We start from the raw sequence: 22,023 nt of genomic DNA, 5'->3' as shown, positions 1-22,023 counted from the left end.
AATTTTAATGAATGGAGTATTCTGTTGAATTCCTTTCTTTGTACAGACCAATGTGCAGACCATCTGACACATCTCACTTATGGAAAGGACAGTAACTACTGAAATTTGGGTTAGATTTGCAGCCTCACTGTTTTAATTTGGTTCATACTGCCAATGCTTTTCATGGAGACAATCAAGTAGGGATCAAACCTCCTGACTAGCTTTACATACAGACCACAAGTCATATATTCAGGAACCACAATCCAAGAACCACCGGATAAAAACAATTTGGTGGCCAGTTTAGGCCACATCACCGTGATTGTCATTCAGTATATTACCTCAGATAAAGTGGGGGATAGGATGGGGTTGTGTGCATGCAGAATTTGGAAAAAGGTTCATCAGGATGAATACTAATTACACTTGGACATCATACTTTAGGAATTTAGTTATATTTGTGATTGTTATAATGAAAGAGATCTGTCCTGGGAACTGTTTACATTACTCGCTGACACTACCATTATATGAGATTAATTATTTTGTGCCTTTACAATATTTTATTCACTTTTCAAAAAGATTTCTTGAAAATGAAGAAGATAATGTAGACATGAAAACAAAATGTGTTAAAGAAAGCTCAGCAAATAAGGCCTATGCTTACCTTTATGCTGTTGCTTCTTATAAGGCTGATTTTGACACTGGGTTCAGGTGTTGGATTTCCCCACTGATCACATAGCTGAACAATAAGGGGCTTCTGCAATTCTCTACCATTAATCACTGCAACAGGCTGAAGGAGATACAAATACATTATACTATTCTGTTCTAGATATACCAGACATTCATGGCAGGTCAGGAACCCCCAGAGCAATAATACCCACCTTTTCCATACTATTTGTCTTCTATAACAGCCAGACCACGACAGAACTGTAAAACTCCAGGAATGTATTTCTAGAGTTCTCCCATTTACATTCTCTTATCATTATAAAATGCACTACTTGAACTGAACTGCATGTGTTACTCATGTTGATGTGACTGAAAGTCACATCAAAGGACACACTTCTAGAAGAGGCTTAGCAGTTTCCCTGTTGTAGAAAGAGCAAATGGCCCCAAACTTTTATCTTCTGACATACCTTCACAGCTTTCTAGAGAGCAAAAGTAGTTATGATACTCCTTGAACCTTTTGTTTCACTCTTCTTCTTCAATAACTTCCTTCTCTGTTTTCCCAACACACCAACCTTTATTCCTATTCTCTACTTAGAGATCCAGTTTTCTTTTACCTGCTTCCACTCTCCTATTTTGCATTCTGCTGCAACTCCAGAACTATCTTTTGAATACCCAAAGTAAACATTGAAAAATAAAACAAAACCCTAGCAAATAAATGAATGATAACAAAAAGCTCTGTACCAAGACGTACTGTGCTTCCCTTCTCTAAAAATAAAAAAAACCCAGTAACAGATAAAGGAGATGGGCTGCCAACTATTACTACCACTAAGGACAGTATCTTTGGCAAACAACAGTGGGAGATGGGTGTTAGGATTCAGCCCACAGTAAAATAGCTGCACTAAAGAAAACTACATCATCTGTATAAGGGCAAGTGAGACAGAATAAACAGTAAGAGATATTAAGGAATACAGTGTTGTAAACACATGTAAGTTAGATTACTGCAAAATAAGTTACTTTTCAAAATTAATGTTGGAAGCTATTGTATGAATAGAATATGTGATATAATGTAGTCAGCTGTTGTTATGAAGAATGTTTCACATCTGCAGTCCCATTTAAAACACACTTATATAATTACATGGCAAAATACTTAATTTTGCTTGTGTTATGTAGTCCTGTATAGAAGAAAACACTGTCTCTAGAGCTGTCATGTTCAGACAATTTTTAGAAACATCAATACTATGATATCACGATTTTCAGCTTTGCATCTTGTGCTCCAAAAATCTCTGGAAATAAAAGACCTGCTGAATAGTAACCTTATTTTTTCCAAACCAAAATTGTTCAACTTACCTTTTCTAACTCTGGCCAATCCACAAACTGCAACTTGGCAGGGGATCCTGCAGTTAAGTTTAGTCTGAGAAAGTCAGAAAATTCACGCCAAGCAAAGCACAATTCTTTGCTTCCAGGTAAACAAGGTTTAAACCGAATACCTTGTACTTTCATTGTTAGAGTACTTTCCTATTGAGAAGTAAGAAGATTTCATCAATAACAATTAAAAGGAACTATAATTTGTTCATTTCTTGCAATATAGTATTTTAATATTTATGCTTACTACCTTTACTGTGAGACAGTAGACTAAAAATTAAACTAGTTCTACGGCTTTTGTTAGATTTAAATGGACTCCTTGTGTAAGAAAAGATCAATTTCAAACTCAAGCATTTCTCAGGAACCAGTTTTTCAACGTACAAGAGTTCTGCACAACTTAGTTATATCCAACATATTTGAAAAGGTATAGAATGCATTTTAAACTAAACTATGACAGATGGTATCATTAGTCTGTTATAGAAGATTCTTCAAAAGATCATAAAATCAATTGTAACACCATAAACACAGACGAAAAGACTAAAAACAAGTTAGAAGAAAAGATGTAGAACACTGGACTAGAAACTCAAGCATGCAGTGCATTGCTCCCCATATTCTATAGCTGCAGCATTGGTAAGGTTTTCAACAGATGGTGCTGTATTCCATAGAACAGGATTATACGATTTTAATGCTTTAATTCTCTACCTTCTCACAGCCTATCAACCAGTGTTTAATTTGAATACCTTTCTACAGTTTTGGTTTAACTATGTGTGAAAGAATTAAGACAATCACCATACAAAGACCACAGAGAAATAAACTTTATGATATCTTATAAATACCTGCCAAGTTATTTTCAAATTCGATTTATCAAGTTCAGGTGCAGAAACACCTAGGGAATTCACACACGCAGATGTCGCTGACTGAACCTGATTTCCGTACTGATCTGTAAGCATTACCTCTGTTAAAAAAGATGATGATTAAAATGATTAATAAGATGATTACCTGAGCAGCTGTTTAAATGAAACGTTACACATGTGGAATATAATGTACACAACATACAATTCAGAGAAAATTTACATGAGTATCACTGAATGAGAGAGTGGCTGAGCTTGACAGGACCTCTGGAGATCACCTGTTCAACTTCTCTGCTCAAGCAGGTTCAGCTAGGGCCGGTTGCCCCGGATCATGTCCAGATGGCTTTTGAGTAACTCTGAGAATGGAGGCTCTGCAATCGCCAAGTGCAACAATGCTCGGTCACCCTCTCAGTGAAAAAGTGTTTACTTATGTTTGGAGGAAGGTTGTGCCCACTGCCTCTTTTCCTGTCACAGAACACCACTGGGAAGAGGCTCCATTGTCTTTACGTAGTACCTCTCTTCAGGATTTATGTACATTGGTAAGACTTTCTCATTCTTGTGGGTAACAAAAGGATACATATATATGCTTTTGATTTATAAAGAGTCATATCACATATTTGTGCTCCCCACTTTTTTACTTAAAAAGACTATTTTTTGCTATAAAAAGAAAAAAAAGTCTTAAAATAAAAAGCCGTTTCAACCTGTTAGTTTGTCCATTATGAGCTTCTCTTTGCTCACACACAAGCTTTTAATGTCCCAGAACACTATAAGAATTTTAAATTTCCTATTATGTCATGTAGAACTGCATAGAGAAACTGAAAAATGAGAAGAGTGATCCCTGACATACCTTCCTCTCAAATTAAAGTTAACCTTAAAATGTTTCACTTTGAATTTTTTGCCTTCAAAATAGTCTGAATGCTGTTATGGCCTGTAGGATTTCATAACACATGAACTAAACAAAAATTTATGAACTCCAGAATGATAAAAAATATAAGATGGCAATCAGAGAAGTCTGATCATCCTTCAATGAATGAGAATGTAAATCTGTTTTTAATATAAAAGTAGTTGAAGATAATTCACTCTTGATGACATCTATATACATAAAAGGCTAATAAACTGCAAAGAAACAGATCTTACAAGAAACTGAGGAATATGTAAATACTCACCGATTTCACTTTGTAGTTCCTCACCCATCTGCAGAGTATTCGGTCCTTTTAATTTACATTTAATGTGTTTGGGTTCATCAGGAAGTGGTCTAAGTCATCACATGAAAATTGACTTAAAAACCATTCCACAAACATAATCATTGAAATCATAATATACAATCGTCTAAATAGTAAAATTTTATTAAATCTATTACTGTAAAAGCGATTAAAATATCAACATTAATCCTGATGTTCAAAGGTATCAGTCTTCCATGCTACAAAAAATATTTGCTGACTTCTTAAGGACCTGATTACAAATAACATAGCTCAAGATTCTTAGTGATACAGTTTTTCCTTAAAAGCAAAACAAAACCAGAGCACATTACAAAAAATTACAGAGAAGATGAACAATCATAAAAAAAAGAAAAAACAGATTTGCATTTCCTCTTTTACTATGATAAAGCAGAAATCATCAGCCTAAACTATGTCTATTAAACGTATCTTCTGGGGTGCTTTTAAACAATCTCAGGCTTTCCTTCCCTTTACCTGATGGTTAACATATATTATTGCTAGCTTCCCAAACATTTAAGACTTATCTGACATTGAGTTATTTAACAGTTATCCAACATAATGTTTTTTACTCCTTTTGTGTGTTCTAAAACTTACTCAAATTAAAAAAAAAAAAAAATCTTTAAAACTCCCATTAGAATTACCTCCAGTGAACCTCCAGAATAACCTCCAGCTAATTTTTATGACAACTACAACAGAATAACATCTAAACAGAAATTCCCTAATCTGAGACAGCTTTTCAATGACAAGTAAAATGTATTAAAAATATTCAATAAATCAATCAACTGTTCTACTTCCTTTCAAGAGGAGAGGTATCAATTCAGTCTGCTTTTCTGTTCTTCTTAAAACAGAAAATACTACTTAGCTGAAAAATTCTCTGTTTCTGACAGTGCTGCATCATGAACAGTGTTTTACAAGCATTATGCTCATAATGCTCTTAATGCATTTTTTTTTTTTTCCTATTACAGATCTCTGAAATGTCTAATATTGCTGAAAATTTACCCTGGCATCAGTTTGCTTGAACTAGTTACTTAATTTAAACCTATTACGAACACATGAAATACACTAAAGTCATTTAGGATCATATTCATCTTAACTTTATAGATACAGTAAGTTCAGCTAACTTCCTAGACTCACTGAAAGTGATAGACGATTTTCAAGTTCAATTTACATCCTATCACCTTTGACTGAGACACCAGATGCAGGCACCCAGCATTTGGCTAGATAAATACTATCTTTAGCTTCAAAGTGCTAACTTCTGTAAGGCTAACAATTAGCTTCATAAACATTTCTCTTTGGTAACCAGTGACCTGACTCAGTTAATATTTACTGCAAGTTTTCAAAGATAGCAGCAATCTTATTCAGTGCATGTATACTTACAAAAGTGATTAAAGGGCTGGGTACAAACAGATCATGATGGAGTTGTTTACATACGTAATGTTATCATCTGTAAGCAATCTGCATAAACACACCCACCCAAGCAAACCTACATCCCCTGTTAATTTGCCAACTGCATCATTTCAGCACATTTTTCAGTAAAATTTTCTTTTTTACCGCAAAGTACAGACCTAAAACCCTTTGCCAACAAAATAAATCATAAAAAAGTATATCAAATGAACAAACCTGACTGTGAATGCACTCTCCAAAGACACATGGTCATCAAGGTAAGTAATGAGACAGTAACGTACATCTTTTACTGATGTTGGTACCTTTACATCAGGCAATAATCCCTGAATCAACTGTTCTTTGTTAATTTTAGGTGTCCAGTTAACCTAAAATTAAGATTTAATAATTTAATCAAAAGGTTAATTATTAATGACTAGCTACATAATACATCTGTGGTCATTCTAACTATGCTGAAGTAACATACTGGCAATAGAAGCTTTCAGTAGAAAACCTGTGTATTTTCCAGCAGTACCCAATGCCATCTTCCCAAATACAGGAAATTACTCTAAAAAAAACCCTCCAAACAAAACAAAATGTACTACAGTTTCTCTCACTTATCTTCAGTTAGGAAAGATCTGATTCTGAAAAACCTCACCAAAAAATTGTCACATATTGGTGAAGCTCTACCTTTGTATTAGGCTCCATGTATGTACACAGACAGAAGGATAAGACAGGTAAGCAAATCTTCATGAAGGAACTTGCCTATTCAAGGTTCCTATATGTTGGGAAAACCCCAGATCTGAAAAATCATAGCCATACTGGAATTATTTTATTGTACTTAGGAGAAACACTGGGAATTACGGCTATATAACCTGAAATAACTTGCATTTCATAATACTACCCTGAAGCATTATTTAACATTACATTAAAAGCCTTTATCTCATTAAGGACACAATTTTAATAAAATACTTTTTAAAAATTTATTATGCAGAGACTGAAGTTCCCATGTTTAATAATACAGTCCTGAGTAATATTATTTCACAGTCTGAAGTCAATGGATTTTAGAGAACAGGCACTGTACCTCTCTCCCATATTATGCCGCTGTTTACTCAAAAGTACTTGCCTTAATTTTTTCTGCTATAGCTGGGGTCACGTGTATCTCCCTTTCACCTTCATCATACATCTGAAATATAAGGTTGCACATGACATCGCCAGCAACCCAATTAATTTCATCCTGATGTTTAATTTGAATAGCTTTTTGTCCATCCATACTTAGGACCTGTAGTCTTGCAACATGACTGCTAGGAAGAAGTTTAATAATCTTGTCCACTGGTGGCACATCTTTGCAATTCTATACATGGAGAAAAAAAAAAAGATACATGATTAATATATTAAATGTGCATGCATAAATATCACTCCATAATAGCCTACGGCACTACTCTGGATTACCAAGTGTGATCACATTTTCAAAGATAAAAACAGCCTGACTTGCCAAAAAGTAAATCAAAAACATATGCCAGAACACCTACAACTTATATTTGAAAATCACAGCAGTCAGGTGAAGTTCCCAATGACTGGAAAAAGGGAAATATAACCCCCATTTTCAAGAAAGGGAAAATGGATGACACAGGGAACTACAGACCAGTCAGTCTCACCTCTGTGACTGGCAAAATCTTGGAGCAGATTCTCCTGGAAGGCATGCTAAGGCACATGAAAATCAACAAGGTGCTTGGTGAAGGCCATCATAGCTTCACTAAGGGGAAATCCTGCCTGACCAGTTTGGTGGACTTCTGTGATGGGGCTACAGAACTGATGGACGGGGTAGAGCAGTTGATGTCATCTACCTGGACTTGTGTAAAACATTCGACACTGTCCCACACGACATCCTTGTCTCTAAATTGAAGAGACATCAATTTGATGGATGGACCACTTGGTGGATAAAGAACTGGCTGGCTGGCCGCATGCAAAGAGTTGTGGTCAATGGCTCAATGTCCAGCTGGAGACCAGTAACGAGTGGTGTCCTTCAGGGATTGGTGTTGGGACTGGTCTTGTTCAACATCTTCATCGCTGACATGGACAGTGGGATTGAGTGCGCCCTCAGCAAGTTTGCCGATGACACCAAGCTGTGTGGTTTGGTTGATACCCTGGAGGGAAGGAATGCCATCCAGAGGGACCTCGACATGCTTGTGAGGTGGGCTGATGCCAACCTCATGAAGTTTAACCATGCCAAGTGCAAGGTCCTACTCCTGGGTCGGAGCAATCCCAGGCACAGCTACAGGTTGGGCAGAGAAGAGATTCAGAGCAGCCCTGCAGAGAAGGACTTGGGGGTGTTGGTCAATGGGAAAATGAGCATAAGCCGGCTTCAGTGTGCGCTTGCAGCCCAGAAAGCCAACCATATCCTGGGCTGCATCAAAAGGAGCGTAACCAGCAGGTCAAAGGAGGTGATCCTGCCCCTCTGCTCTCGTGAGACCTCACCTGGAGTATTGTGTGCAGTTCTGGTGTCCTCAACACAAAAAGGACATGGAACTGTTGGAACAAGTCCAGAGAAGGGCCACGAGGATTATCAGGGCACTGGAGCACCTCCCGTATGAAGACAGGCTGAGAAAGTTGGGGCTGTTCAGCCCGGAGAAGGCTGCATGGAGACCTCATAGCAGCCTTCCAGTATCTGAAGGGGGCCTACAAGGGTGCTGGGGAGGGACTCTTCATTAGGGACTGTAGTGACAGGACAAGGGGTAACGGGTTAAAACTTAAACAGGGGAAGCTTAAACTGGATATAAGGAAGAAGTTCTTCACTGTAAGGGTGGTGAGGCACTGGAATGGGCTGCCTGCGGAAGCTCCGAATGCTCCATCCCTGGAGGTGTTCAAGGCCAGATTGAACAAAGCCTTGGGTGAAATGGTTTAGAGTGAGGTTCCCCTGCCCATGGCAGGGGGGGTTGGACCTAGATGATGTTAAGGTCCTTTACAACTCTAACTGTGCTATGATTCTATATCAGACACCGGAATTTAAGCTAGCTATGTAGAAAATGTTTTCTATTCCAAAAGTTCTATGCTATACAATTTTCAAAATACCTAAGAATAATCATAAGTACCGGTTTATATTGGTCATCTTGCCATATTAGTATTTGTTTATACATTTTTCAGTTTAAAATACCACGTCTTATTTGCTCCAGCAGCATGGCTCTCCTGGGTACTTGGGAACTTGGATGTTCAACAGTATTTAAAAATATCAAACCTCAAGAGATTTAAGGCAGAAATGCTACAAAAAGCTACAATATTTTAAACCTCTGAGAAATTATCCTTCTTCACTAAAGTTTTGAGGAACATGTTACTATACTTATTGTGGCTCTAAATATTTATGCAATAAAGGCAATTTGTCAGAAGGATCTAGGGAGTAAAAACAGGAAGAAAAAAAATCCAAAAATAATGCATATTTCTGAAATACTTCACTGATTTCAGAAATAAAGAGTAAGAAGTGAAGAAGAAAAAAAAAAACAACAACAAAAAAAACCAAACAAACCCCTCCATAAACAACAACAATAATAAACCCCCCCACAACACAAAAAACAACCAGCAAACAAAAAATACCCCAACTTTTTGCCACTTTATAATTTCCCGGAAATGAAAAGGATCAGCCACTGGATTGTCAGGCTTATGGTAACTAAACCAGAAACTTTTTGAGGTTGATTCATAAAAGACTTCAGTACACTAGCAAGACAGCACAACAAACTGTTTTTCAATATTTCATTCATTCAAAACATCCAAATCAACACTTACAAGTATTTCTATCCTTGCTTTCAGGACCTGATCTTTCTTGATATTCTGCACATGTATAACTGGACCAGTCAGAATGTTTTTTCCTGCATTACTGCAGTCCACAGAATACATAGGAAGGTTTGAAGCACCTAGAAACTATTCAAAATGTAAAATTAAACTTCAGGTTTCTTTTACAAAATAGGATTAAAAGCCGCAATAACACCTGCATTCCCTTCTGAACTTAGTGAAGTGCTTATGATAAGTCTTATCTAATACTATTTTTAGGCAGCAGACTTGCACTTTCACGTTAAAAAAAAAAATAAAAAAATCAAAAGTATGCAGTATGACTTTTTTTCCCTTTAACAAATTTTAGCACTGTTTATGACACGTATATGACCTAAAAAACCTTAAAATTTTAGCTATATATTCTCACATATTTTTCTCTTGTATTTCTAAGGCTAGATTCCTCTGATTCTGAAATTTACTGAATGACTCACAAAGGATGAGGCAAGAGAGTCACCATTATGGCAGCCGAATTACAGAAACTTCAAAAGCATTATTAAAGATAATATAGTCTATCTAGATGCCAAAATAAGCTCTTTTCCCAGCCCTTTAAAAAGCACATATCAAAATCCTTATGACAGAATGAAATGCAGTTTACCTTACAATGAACTACCAACTTTGGCTGCGCTGTTATATTTCCTGATTCATCCAGTACCTCAACCTGGAAGGGGAAAGCTGTACCATTTTCAATCTTTAGAATTTCTGAATCTGGTTTTACTTTCAATTGATGAGGAGGGCCTGTAAAAATGCACAATTGAAGAACAGAGGTTGCATTTTAAATAACTTGTGAGACACTGGATTTCAGTTTGGGCTATCTCACAAAGTTTTTAAAGCTGGCTACCAAGAAATCTGTGGTAACAAGCCATTATATTAGTTAGGCAAACATGATGAACATCAAACATATACAAGGTGTAAACGCATGATATATCACTTATAGCTATTTAATCCATTTAGTGTTTACATACTATATGGATTCATGCTCATCAACAAGAAACTTGGAGCTTCCTCCTGATATGTTAAAACCAAAAATATCAATGTTCAGATATCTGATCAACGGTCATGTTCAGCAGGTTAATTACCAAAGCTACCACAGCTACAACTTGTGTGTGAATACAAGCCAAAGAGTTGTGTTGACATTACTTGGATATTAAAGTGGAACTATTTAAGTAAGGCTACCTCCTGGAACATATAATTATTTTGTAAGCTTTAAAAAGAGAAGGATGTAATAGATTACTGTTAAAAGACAAGTTCTGAAGGAATGAAGAAGGCCATTTTTCAGAAACATCCTTTATGCATTATTCATTAAAACTTGCATTTCAAACTCACTGGCTGAAGAACAAGACAGACCAAAGTAGCTTTTATTCATTCCTTCCTCAAAAAACAGCTTTAAAAGCCAAAGATAAGTCCAATGAGAAGAAAGAGGCAGTGAAGCATCTCTGCAGTGCCAAAAGCTAAAGATTCTAATGAAGGATGAAGTTGCCTTTAGTCCAAAGTAAATAAGCAAGCAATACAAAATACAGTCTGTCTCAAGTCAGATTGTTCCACTGCATCATCTACATGAAGGCGAACTCCTCAAAAGATACATAATAATGGAATATATTAAACACTGTTGGCCTAATAAAGCTTGAAGTACACAATTTCTCTGCAAAATGAGATGTTATAGCCTGAAGTTTGTTAATCTAGGAGGCCAAGAAGTCAGCCTTCAAACTATACCTTATCTCCCAAATCCAGAAAAACTCAGGTAACAAGGGATAATAGGTATCATGCAAGGGAATCCTCAGCATGAAGACATCCACAAAACATAAAATTCTAGAAATGGCTGTGGACTTACAGACGTATATATGTCTCTCTTTCATTATGATAGTCAACATGTAACACTAAAAATTTCAGACACAATGCCAACTGCCAAAGCATCCCCCCTTTGCTGGGGCAAGAAACTGCATGAGCACTAATGCTTTCACAACATGCTTTTCACAGGGAGAACAGGTCAATGCAGATTAGTACAGGTTAATGGGCTTAATGCTGTAGAAAATCAAGAAGATAAACAAATTCATTCATGTTAGAAAAATATTTAAAAAATCAGTCTCAAGCAAGCGGAAGAACTCCAGCTGCTAAAATAATAGATAAGATTGAGCTGTGACTTTGATGTTACTCCTGCCAACAACGACATGCCCTTCACTTTACTTAGTTTCAGTTATCACTTGGATGAGCTAGAATATCCTTTTTTATGTCTCGCTAAATATTCTACCTTCTTGGGAGAAGCAGCATTTCATTAATAGTGTCAGAATAAAGTTCAACAGCAATTCACTAATTTTTTTAAGAATACTTACCAGGCTGCAATCTTATTTTAAAGATTTGTGTGTCTTCTTTCAAACCAGGAAGAGTAACCTTCAAATTAAAGTTCTAGTGGAAAGAATATTTTAAATATTAACTTTAAACAAAACCAGATCACAAATTAACTCACATAGTCAATTCATATATATGTAAATTTCAGAAGACTATCCAAATTGTCTCACGCTGCTACATAAATCAAGGTATTTTTCCTGTACTAAAAATCTTGCCTTTCATGTTATTATTCCCAGAGATGTTCAGTCTAGGATCTGCATGTTAAACTATATGGTTCTAAAACCATTAAAAGCAGCTATCATAACTTACGGTTTCCTGCTTAGAGGCTATTTCAGTGGTGAAAAAAAATAGATCAGTTATAAAAATAGTTCTAAAAAGAAAGGGTCTTAAAGTTCTGTGTTCATTATTCCTCAGCTAATTGCCTGAAGTAAGGCATCACAATTATTATCCAACCCATGTTTGAATAAGGCCATAAGAAAAACAACTGCTGAAGAAGTGCATTACTAAAACCGATTATTACATTAAAATCAGAGAATGAAGCAGTCTAATCAATAATCTTAAAAGCTCCAGCTTTAAGAAAACTAGTTGCACTGCAGATATATGAATTTCATCATTTATGTATTTGAGAATATTTAGTTGCAATTCATGAACTGTCACTTTTACATGTTCAGAAATGCTGCCTCTGGGACTGTTTAGTTTCCTAGCTTATGCCCTTCCCATGCCTGGCAGGGTATGTGCAACATGAATGCCTTGTAGACTGGATGAAAATGAGCAGGCAATTCTTCTGGTTTGCTGGGTAAGAGAAGGAGATAGTGCAATGAGGCCTGGGCTGCTGCATCACATCTGCAGCCTCATCAAACACACGATCTCATCAGATGATGGCTGGTCACACAGGTGCCTGAAACTCTCCTGCTCTGACTGGCCAGCCAACTAACTACATTTGTCTGTCTGCAAGCCAACCAGCACATATCAGCTGAAGGCCCCGTTAAACCAAATGGTGAATCACCAGAACAGGGGAAGGCAATATATACTGAAGTCAGATGTTGAGGGACTGGGGAAGGCAGGGAGTCTTGGAGATGGGGATGAGTGAAGTGAAAAATAAGGTAGGGAATAAAAACCAAGGAAACCAGTATAACTGACAGCTGACGTTTAATGTTACTAAGTTTAATTCTTCGGGAATCCATTCAATTAAACTGTATTTATGCACTAAACACTCCCCCTTTTTTTTTTTTTTTTTTTAGTTTCAACCCCTTTTCTGCAATACTAATTTTTTACTTAATGCCGTCTTCTGTGATTTCGCATACTGGGTACACTACCACATACCCAAGTGTTGCTCAGCTGCTCCCACTCCAGTCCCATGAGCTAAGAGCATGAAGCTATGGGAAAGACAAATTGCTCCAGGTAGAGCTATAAGAGATCATTTGAAAATACCCTAACAAATACCAGCAGCCATTAGTGTAGGCCAAACTTAGCTAACACTATGTGACAATCTGTTTTACACAAAAATTATTTGCTCTGTGTGTGTGTGGTTTTTTCTTTATTTGTTTGGTTTGTTTTTTCCTTAAATATATTACTTCAAGTTTAATTTCATTAGCCTACCTTGCCCTGGCAACTATTTACACAGCCTTTAGCAGTGACACCCTTAATGACGCACTTCGTGCCTGTAGTTATTCCTTCATACTGCAACGTCAATCCACTAGAAAAATACATAGAAAACAAAACAGAATCAATTTACAAATAAACACAGTGTTTTAATATACAAGATACTTTCAGATATTCTCATGGAAATAAAAGAAAAAAATGCCCGTTAATTTATGTGAAAAGTATCCACTATATTACTCAGACAATCCCCAAAGAACTACTGTATCAATGTCACATGAAGAAAAGGACAAACTCTCTCCCCCAAGAACCCCCAAAAGATGGCTGAATTACCTAGCTTCAAGAATTGGTTTAATGTTAGTTGTCAACTGTGTTGCATGACCAAATTCATCCTGCAATTCCAAAGGAATATTAAAAGGTACTCCAATTCGGAAAGGAAGCTCCAAAAGTCCCACTGAAAATTTCTCTGGTTTGCCCTCTAAGAGAAAAGAATAATACATTTTTAGAAGGAATTATGCATATTTGCTGGCTTTCTCTTACTGATGGCAACTAAATCAAGTAGTTTTCAGCCTCAAATTAAACAAGCTGTTTAGAATACTGTTGTAACCAAAATCATGCCTTATTGATTGATCCTCTATTTGAAATTACAGTAACATAAAAGCAATAGTTAAAACATAACAGCAGTATACAACAAAACAGGACATATACAACAAAACAGGGCAGCTAAAAGTTCCAAAACACTTAGAACATCCATGCAGCACCTGAGAGCAGACAAGTTCCTGTGGATAGCTTTTCTTACATTTAATTGCTTTAATTCTGTTCAAATAAATTCATTCATGCAACAAAATATTTTTGTTCTACAACTATCCCAAATGTGAGAGATAAAGATGAGTAATGATGAGCATTTGAAAAAAGAAATGTAAGAAAATCCTTCCTGTGAAATCTGGCCCTGTTAGGCTGCCTCCAATTAGGTACTAAAAAAATGAGACCAGAGTGGTACAAATGAGGGCTTGTAAATCAGCATAATGTTTTGTGTAATCAAACTATCTTGACCAACTGGCCTTTGAAAAAAGAAGCAATGCAGTGCTGAGCTACATGGTAGATAAATATCCTATCAAATTATTTCAGACACAAATCAACAGCTACTTTTAATACCTACTAGTATGATTATCAGAGAGCTGCTTTTGCACAAGAGATGTGAAAACCATGGAGGGAGGGAAAATGTTACCTTCTGTTGGCCAAAATTATTTCTTGGTTACAATAACAAAAATACCTCAACCTTGAAGTGTTCACAATTTTGTTTACAAGTGAGTGATAAAAGTGTAAAATGAGCTGACAAAAATAACAGTAAAAGAACTTCAGCACTGTCGAAGTGAGTAACTACCGAAGTTCCAAACTGTTAGCCCATTAGATTTTTAGTGTGTCGATTCCTTTCAGAGGAGATTTGTTCATTTCAATTGTTATGGCCAAGGGAACCTTTAATTGAAAGCTGCCATGCTGGGGAAAGTCACAGTTCTATTGAGAAAATGTTTTTAAAATACAGAATGAAACTTTGCAACTTTTAAGGTTCTCTTTTTTGCTTAGATAAAGAGATAAAGAAGGAGCAGACAAGGCTCATTTATGCATTCATTCAGAGAAAGAGCTTCCCCCAGAAGCTCCAGAACTTCACAGAAGTGTCTTGATACTTCAATGCCAGGTTTTCAAACATGCTTAAATAATTAGTCTTTTAAAGTAATACCAAGAATTTTTTCTGTATTATCATACAAAAATACTTCTCTCTATTCTGCCAATAATACTTCTGAGAAGCTTTTAGAAGAACATGCTACAAAGAACTCTTTTCTGCCTAAACGGTTTGCATTCAAAGCCTCTCGTTTTGTGGAAAAAATGTAAGGCTATTGAAAGCATCTATTTTTTCTTGATCTTCTTGGAAACAGATGCTCGTTCTACCTCTTGAACCTGTGGCAAAAATATTCATTTAATATTACATGCAAAGGAAGTGGTATTTTCTGTCTTCCTCTCTCCCTGTCCCCCCTTGTAGATAAAGCTCACAGACCAGACGAGGTTGGAAGGGTTGTCTGGAGATAATCTTAACCAACACCTCTGACTCAAGTCAAGTCAGCTGCCAAGGCCATGTCCAGACAGCTTCTGAATGTTGCTAAGAATGGAGAACCCACAATGTCTTGGGCAACCTACACCTAGTCACCCTCTAGAGTGAGGTGCTCAGTCAACTTCACAGTGAAAAAGTGTTTCCTGGTGTTCAATCTTCCTTCATGCCTTTATAGATATTGACAAGGTACCCGTGTATCTTCTCCAGGTGGAGCAGCCCCAGCTCTCCCAGCCTTTCCTGACATGAGAGATCATAGAATCACAGATTATCCAGTTCCAACCCCCCTGCCACAGGCAGGGACATCTTCCACTAGACCAGGTTGCTCAAAGGCCCATCCAACCTGGCCTTCAACACTGCCAGGGATGGGAAAGCCACAGCTTCTCTGGGCAATCTGTGCCAGTCCCTTCATCATCTTCATCGCCCTTTCCGGACCCTCTGCAGTATGTCCACGTCTCTGTGTTGGAATGTGCCCAGCACTGGGCACAGTACCACAACTGTGGCTTCACCAGTACTGAGTAGAGAAGAAGGGTCACCTCCTTCAACCTGCTGGCAAGCTCTCCTCCTAGTGGAGCTCATCATGGCTCACAGACTTATGTACAACCAGTTTGCTTAGGTATTCCCTGACCTGATCCTCTTTCACCAAGGGTATATATTCCTTGCTCCAGAACTTCCACAGGTCTCTGCAGCCTGGGATTCCTGAAGGTCCACCTTGCTAGTAAATCCTGAGGCAAAGAAGGTGCTCAGTACCTCAGCCTTTTCCATGTCCTGTGTCCCCTGCCTCATTCAACAGTGGGCTCATGTTCACCCAAGTCATTCTTTTGTCACGCATACATATTTGTAGAAGCTCATCTTGTTACCTTCAATATCCCTTGCCAGGGATTCCAGTTTCAGTTCCAATTGGACTTCAGCTTCCTTAACCCCGTCCCTGCATGCCTGGATAGTGTCTCTGTATTTCTCCCAGGTTACCTGTCCACACTTTTACCTTCTACATACTACTTTTTTGCATTGAATTTTGCCAGGAGCTCCTGGTTCATCCAATGCAGTCCTCCTGGCATTTTTGCCTGATTCCTGTTCATTGGAATAGACTAGATTTAAGCTTGGAGGAGGTGATCTGTGAATATTAACCAGCTTTCTTGGGCCCCTTTTCATCCAGGGCCTTACTCCATGAAACTCCACCAGGCCGATCTTTAAGGAGGCTACAGTCTTCTTTCATAAAGTCCAGAGTTGTGAGCTTCCTTTCTGCCCTCCTTTCCTTTCATGATTCTTAATGCTACTATCTCATGGTCACAACAGCCAAGGTTGCCTTCAACCTTCACATCCCCAGCGAGCCCCTCCTTGTTTATAAGTATGAGGTCCACCAGAGCACCCCTCCTTATTGGTTCCTTTATCACTTGAGTTAGGAAGTTGTCATTGATGCACTCCAGGAACATCCTGAATTGTTTACACCCTCCTGTGTTGTCTCTCCACCGGATATCAGGGTAGTTGAAGTCCACCACAAAGGCCAGAGTCTGCAAACATGATGTTGCTTACAGCTGTCTGTAAAAGGCCTCATTCACTTGTGCTTCCTAGTCAGGTGGCCTATATAGCAAATACTGATTATGGTGTCATCCATACTGGTTTGCTCTTTAATCCTCACTCAGAAGATCTTAGTTGGCTCATCATCCATTGCCAGGCAGAGCTCCATACATTCCAGCTGTTCACTTACATAAGAGGCACCTTTATGGTCTTCCTGGTCTGTCTTTCATAACGAGTTTGTATCCATTGCAACATTCCACTTATGTGAGCCATCCCACCACGTCTCAATGACTAGCAATGTTGTAGTCCTGCTGTCTCTAATCCACCATGTTTATTCCCCACGCTACATGCATTAGTGCACATGCAGTTCAGAGATCTCCATAAAAGGGTGAGTCTTGGTGATAAGATAGAGCAGGGGATATATAATCTGTAGTTAGCATGTATTTTTGCAGATTCATTTTCTAAGTAAATAGATATAGATTTTCTTTAAGTTGTCTTATGATATATGGAATCAAAAGTCTGTTTTGTTTTTAATCCTATGAAATCTCATTTGCAGCTAACAATAGTCCTTTATAATTTAAGAAGTTAATTGTATTTGACGAAATCCATCCACAGGTCCTGAAGGAGATGGCAAACGGGGTTACTAAGCCACTGTTCATCATATTTGAAAAATCATGGCAGCCAGGTAAAGAACCAACAACTGGAAAAAGGGAAATACAACCCCCATTTTCAAGAAGGGGAAAATGGATGACCCAGGGAACTACAGACCAGTCACTCTCACCTCCGTGCCTGGCAAAATCTTGGAGCAGATTCCCCTGGAAGGCATGCTAAGGCACATGAAAATCAACAAGGTGCTTGGTGACAGCCAGCATGGCTTCACTAAGGGGAAATCCTGCCTGACCAATTTGGTGGCTGCCTATGATGGGGCTACAGAACTGATGGACAGGGGTAGAGCAGTTGATGTCATCTACCTGGACTTGTGTAAAACATTCGACACTGTCCCACACGACATCCTTGCCTCTAAATTGGAGAGACATCAATTTGATAGGTGGACCACTCGGTGGATAAAGACCTGGCTGGATAGCCTCACGCAAAGAGTTGTGGTCAATGGCTCAGTGTCCAGCTGGAGACCAGTAACAAGTGGTGTCCTTCAGGGATTGGTGTTGGGACTGGTCTTGTTCAACATCTTTGTCGCTGACATGGACAGTGGGATTGAGTGCGCCCTCAGCAAGTTTGCCGATGACACCAAGCTGTGTGGTTCGGTTGATACCCTGGAGGGAATGAATGCCATCCAGAGGGACCTCGACATGCTTGTGAGGTGGGCTGATGCCAACCTTATTATGTTTAACCATAACAAGTGCAAGGTCCTACACCCTGGTCAGAGCAATCCCAGGCACAGCTACAGGTTGGGCAGAGAAGAGATTCAGAGCAGCCCTGTGGAGAAAGACTTGGGGGTGTTGGCTGATGAGAAAATGAACATGAGCCAGCTTCAGTGTGCGCTTGCAGCCCAGAAAGCCAACCATATCCTGGGCTGCATCAAAAGGAGCGTAACCAGCAGGTCAAAGGAGGTGATCCTGTCCCTCTACTCTGCTCTCGTGAGACCCCACTTGGAATACTGTGTGCAGTTCTACTGTCCTCAACATAAAAAGGACATGGAACTTTTGGAACAAGTCCAGAGGAGGGCCACGAGGATGGTCGGGGGACAGGAGCACCTCCCGTACAAAGACAGACTGAGAAAGTTGGGGCTGTTCAGCCTGGAGAAGAGAAGGCTGCGTGGAGACCTCATAGCAGCCTTCCAGTATCTGAAGCTGGCCTACCAAGGATGCTGGGGATGGACTCTTCATTAGGGACTGTAGGGATAGGACAAGGGGTAACAGGTTAAAACTTAAACAGGGGAAATTTAGATTGGATATAAGGAAGACACTCTTTACTGTAAGGGTGGTGAGGCACTGGAATGGGTTGCCCAGGGAGGTTGTGAATGCTCCATCCCCAGTGGTGTTCAAGGCCAGGCTGGACAGGGCCTTAGGTGGCATGGTGTAGTGTGAGGTGTCCCTGCCCATGGCAGGGGGGCTGGAACTAGATGATCTTAAGGTCCTTTACAACTCTAACTATTCTGTGATTCTAGGATTCTATTCCATATTTCTGGACAGAAAGAGCAACTACAAACTAGCCTATAGGCTCTACCCTTTTTCATAAATAGATGCCTATTTTCCCTGGAAATGTAGTCTTTCCAGCAAAAGAAATAAAACTTCTTCAGGGAATCACAGAATCATTTAGGTTAGAGAAAGAATCTTTAAGATTGTCGTCTCCAAGTGTTAACCTAAGAGAACCTACTAGCAAGGCTGTACCTGAATTACAAGGTAACCACATAGCTTACAAGCTTCCGTAGTGTCATTAAGATCAGAATCTGTGAATTTTGTTGGGAAGATATGATCAGACATATTATTTTAGGCCACATACATACAAGAGTGTCTGGCAAGACAGAGTAACATCAGACATATTTAACAGTATTATTTCTATTCTGGTATTCCGGTAAGTATTTTATGGTGGTTAATCCAAAGATACACCCATTATAACTGAATGAGAATTTACTTTTGCATAGGACTCTTCTTTCAATTAAAAAGAAGCCAACAAAAAACTTCAGTCTCAACATGCACATTTTAAATGTATAATCTGTTTTTGAATGAGTTTCTCTTCATGGTTTATGCATGAAAGTTGGCCTAAAAAATAGCAGTTTTATGAAATAATATTTATGCCAGTGGCATCCGGAAAAAGAGCAATTCTAATTAAGTAAAAGTTTATTTTTGTTAAGTACATTTGGAAAAGTTCACATCAGGGAAAAGCTTCTGATTCTGTTAACACTTTTTTGCAAAAACTAACTGTATAGCACAGCCAACATGTTACAGGTGAGAGCAAAATCTATTAGGCAAAAATCATATTTGCCTGCAAATTTCGTTATTTGACATGAAAATGCTGCTTTCAAGTGCTGAAAATTACCTCTCCATGAAAACACGAATAATTTTGATATACAATGACTGAAATACAGACACTAAAAGAAAATTGGAATGACTGGATTTCTTACCTATAATAGTAAATTTAAAGATTTTAGATGGTAGAGGCCTTCCTGCATAAGTGTCTGCATTACTTTCATTCAATACTACTTGTAGTTTCAAGGTGTAGCTCCCAAGTTTCTGAAGATTTTCTAAACAGAAATACAAATACAATTAGAAAGCAAACCAAGAAAAATTATAAACAAACTGAAAATATTACGTATGTGAACTTACCCATTTTTTTAAACCAGTATGGCCATTTGCCTCCATGCTGACTGATATGGGAAATTATTTCTTTATTCCCAGTAGGTGCTGCAAAATAAACAATTAGCTACATGTAATTAGATTCTACACCATAATTGTTCATTTTCTTCATGTATTACTTATCACTCATTGTTAAGTATCACTATCACCTCTAAATCTAATAAATATAAATTCAGTTTCATACTTAATCATGTTGGTTACATATTAAAAAAAAATAAACTCCCTACCTAACCCCATTTTAATTAAAAATTGCTAGGCTCAGACATATTAAACTGAAAGCAGCAAATTTGTAAAGCTGAATTTTATTAGTTCTTTGGTTGTATGCTCCCTGTGAAGTCCGAGCACTTGTAGGGTGTGCACTCCATGCTGGCAACTGGTCAGCTATCAACTTTCTTAAATGGGAGCCATGTTAAAAATGTGCAGTTGACTGAATGTATAATCGAGGAAAGAAGAACATTCCTTTTTTTCTCCAAATTAAGAACACACTGAAAATTCAAAGCAATTTTTAGTGAATGGTTCTATAACCTAAGATAAATACAGGAACACATTCAAGAGGCATTAATATATTCAGTATATATTACAATTTAGTATATTTAAGATATTAATATTTTACAAAGAAAATATGTATATATTTTATTTGCAATATATCTTAATATTTATTCATATTTTAAGTGTAATAAATACAGAATGCAAATGCAGTAAGATTACACAGGATAAAAAGAAATGCAGTAATGTAGTTGTTTATTGTCTGAAACCTTTCAGAAACAAATGTTTTTCTAAAGAGGAAAAGGTATCTTATACTTGCAGGATTATTACAATGCCAACGTTTGCTTCTCATGTAAACAAGTTTCCATGTAGAACATTCTGAAAACAATGGATAACTAAATATCCCTGCTATGGTGTAATATAAATCCTTGGGGAGTACAGACAGAGGAAGAACATCTGTAATCTTGTTTCAAATTACATATTAATAGCCAACAGCTATAGCCTTCATGATCTGGGAAAATTCAATGGTGCATGTGTGAGACAGATGCATCTCAACTGCATTTCCGATTGTGGCTTACAAGAGGGAATTAGCAAGATAATTGTTTGGTCAAAAGAACAGTTAACAAAGTTCTAAAATAAATACTTCAGCAATAAAAAGTTTGCTTATTAGCTCACCCCCCCCGAAAAGATGCCTTAGTATTGCCACAGATTGCCACAGCACCTACTTGAGTATTTTAACAGAGGTACCTGCAATTTAAATGAGGCTGTTGGCAAATACAATCTGATAATCTGTATTATGTGAACATTCTTTTTCAATTCCAATTTCTTAATGCCACAGCACACAAGCTTGGACAACAGACATGCACAGCAGACAATTCCCATACAACAAGTGCCACTGAAACACTAAGTGTTGTCTTATGACAAGAATACTAAACTGAAACTAAGATAGTTCCATTTAGTTTCCTTTGACATGTACCACTACAGTAACCTCAGTGCTTCAGAAAGATATTTTTACAACTCTTACCATACAAAGGAATTGGATTTTCCTATTGTATATAGGAAGCAACAAGGCAAACAAGACTAAGTTTCTGTAAATTTTAGATTTATTTCACACATGTAGAGTTGGAGTTTTCAGAGAACTTAGCGTTCTAATTCTGTGTTCAACACACAACTGACCAATTTCAGCTGCCTCAGAAAGAACACAGTTCAACAAACGCAGTGTAAAAATATTAAGTGAAGTGCCCATACAACAGAAACCATGAAACAGCAGCTCACACAAACTCGATTTTGCAAAATTCCTAAGTGACTTTACATTAGACATTCAACAAGTGCAGTCCCTACTTTTATGCAACTTGTGTGAATTTCGATGTTAGAAATGGTATTCATTTTAA

General features: G+C 37.8%; 1 protein-coding gene across 1 annotated transcript in view; it reads right to left on the bottom strand.

Annotated features, from left to right (window-relative positions):
• Positions 1 to 22,023, bottom strand: part of SMCHD1 (structural maintenance of chromosomes flexible hinge domain containing 1) — a 72,776-nt gene that overhangs the window by 25,593 nt on the left and 25,160 nt on the right. The window contains exons 18-30 of the mRNA XM_061448680.1: positions 20,117 to 20,194; positions 19,915 to 20,034; positions 13,544 to 13,688; positions 13,211 to 13,307; positions 11,596 to 11,668; positions 9,864 to 10,003; positions 9,224 to 9,358; positions 6,573 to 6,800; positions 5,687 to 5,835; positions 4,016 to 4,104; positions 2,835 to 2,953; positions 1,984 to 2,151; positions 635 to 760 (exon numbers count right to left, since the gene is read on the bottom strand). Coding sequence (XP_061304664.1) covers positions 635 to 760; positions 1,984 to 2,151; positions 2,835 to 2,953; positions 4,016 to 4,104; positions 5,687 to 5,835; positions 6,573 to 6,800; positions 9,224 to 9,358; positions 9,864 to 10,003; positions 11,596 to 11,668; positions 13,211 to 13,307; positions 13,544 to 13,688; positions 19,915 to 20,034; positions 20,117 to 20,194 — 1,667 coding nt within the window. The remainder of the gene's footprint in view (positions 1 to 634; positions 761 to 1,983; positions 2,152 to 2,834; positions 2,954 to 4,015; positions 4,105 to 5,686; positions 5,836 to 6,572; positions 6,801 to 9,223; positions 9,359 to 9,863; positions 10,004 to 11,595; positions 11,669 to 13,210; positions 13,308 to 13,543; positions 13,689 to 19,914; positions 20,035 to 20,116; positions 20,195 to 22,023) is intronic.

Source organism: Pezoporus flaviventris, unplaced genomic scaffold (genome assembly GCF_033815535.1).
Source record: "Pezoporus flaviventris isolate CSIRO_AGI_PZ_B2104156 unplaced genomic scaffold, CSIRO_AGI_Pfla_v1 ptg000007l, whole genome shotgun sequence".
Lineage (NCBI taxonomy): Eukaryota > Metazoa > Chordata > Aves > Psittaciformes > Psittacidae > Pezoporus > Pezoporus flaviventris.
Note: the sequence above shows the minus strand (reverse complement) of the source record. Positions and strands in the feature narration are given on the sequence as shown.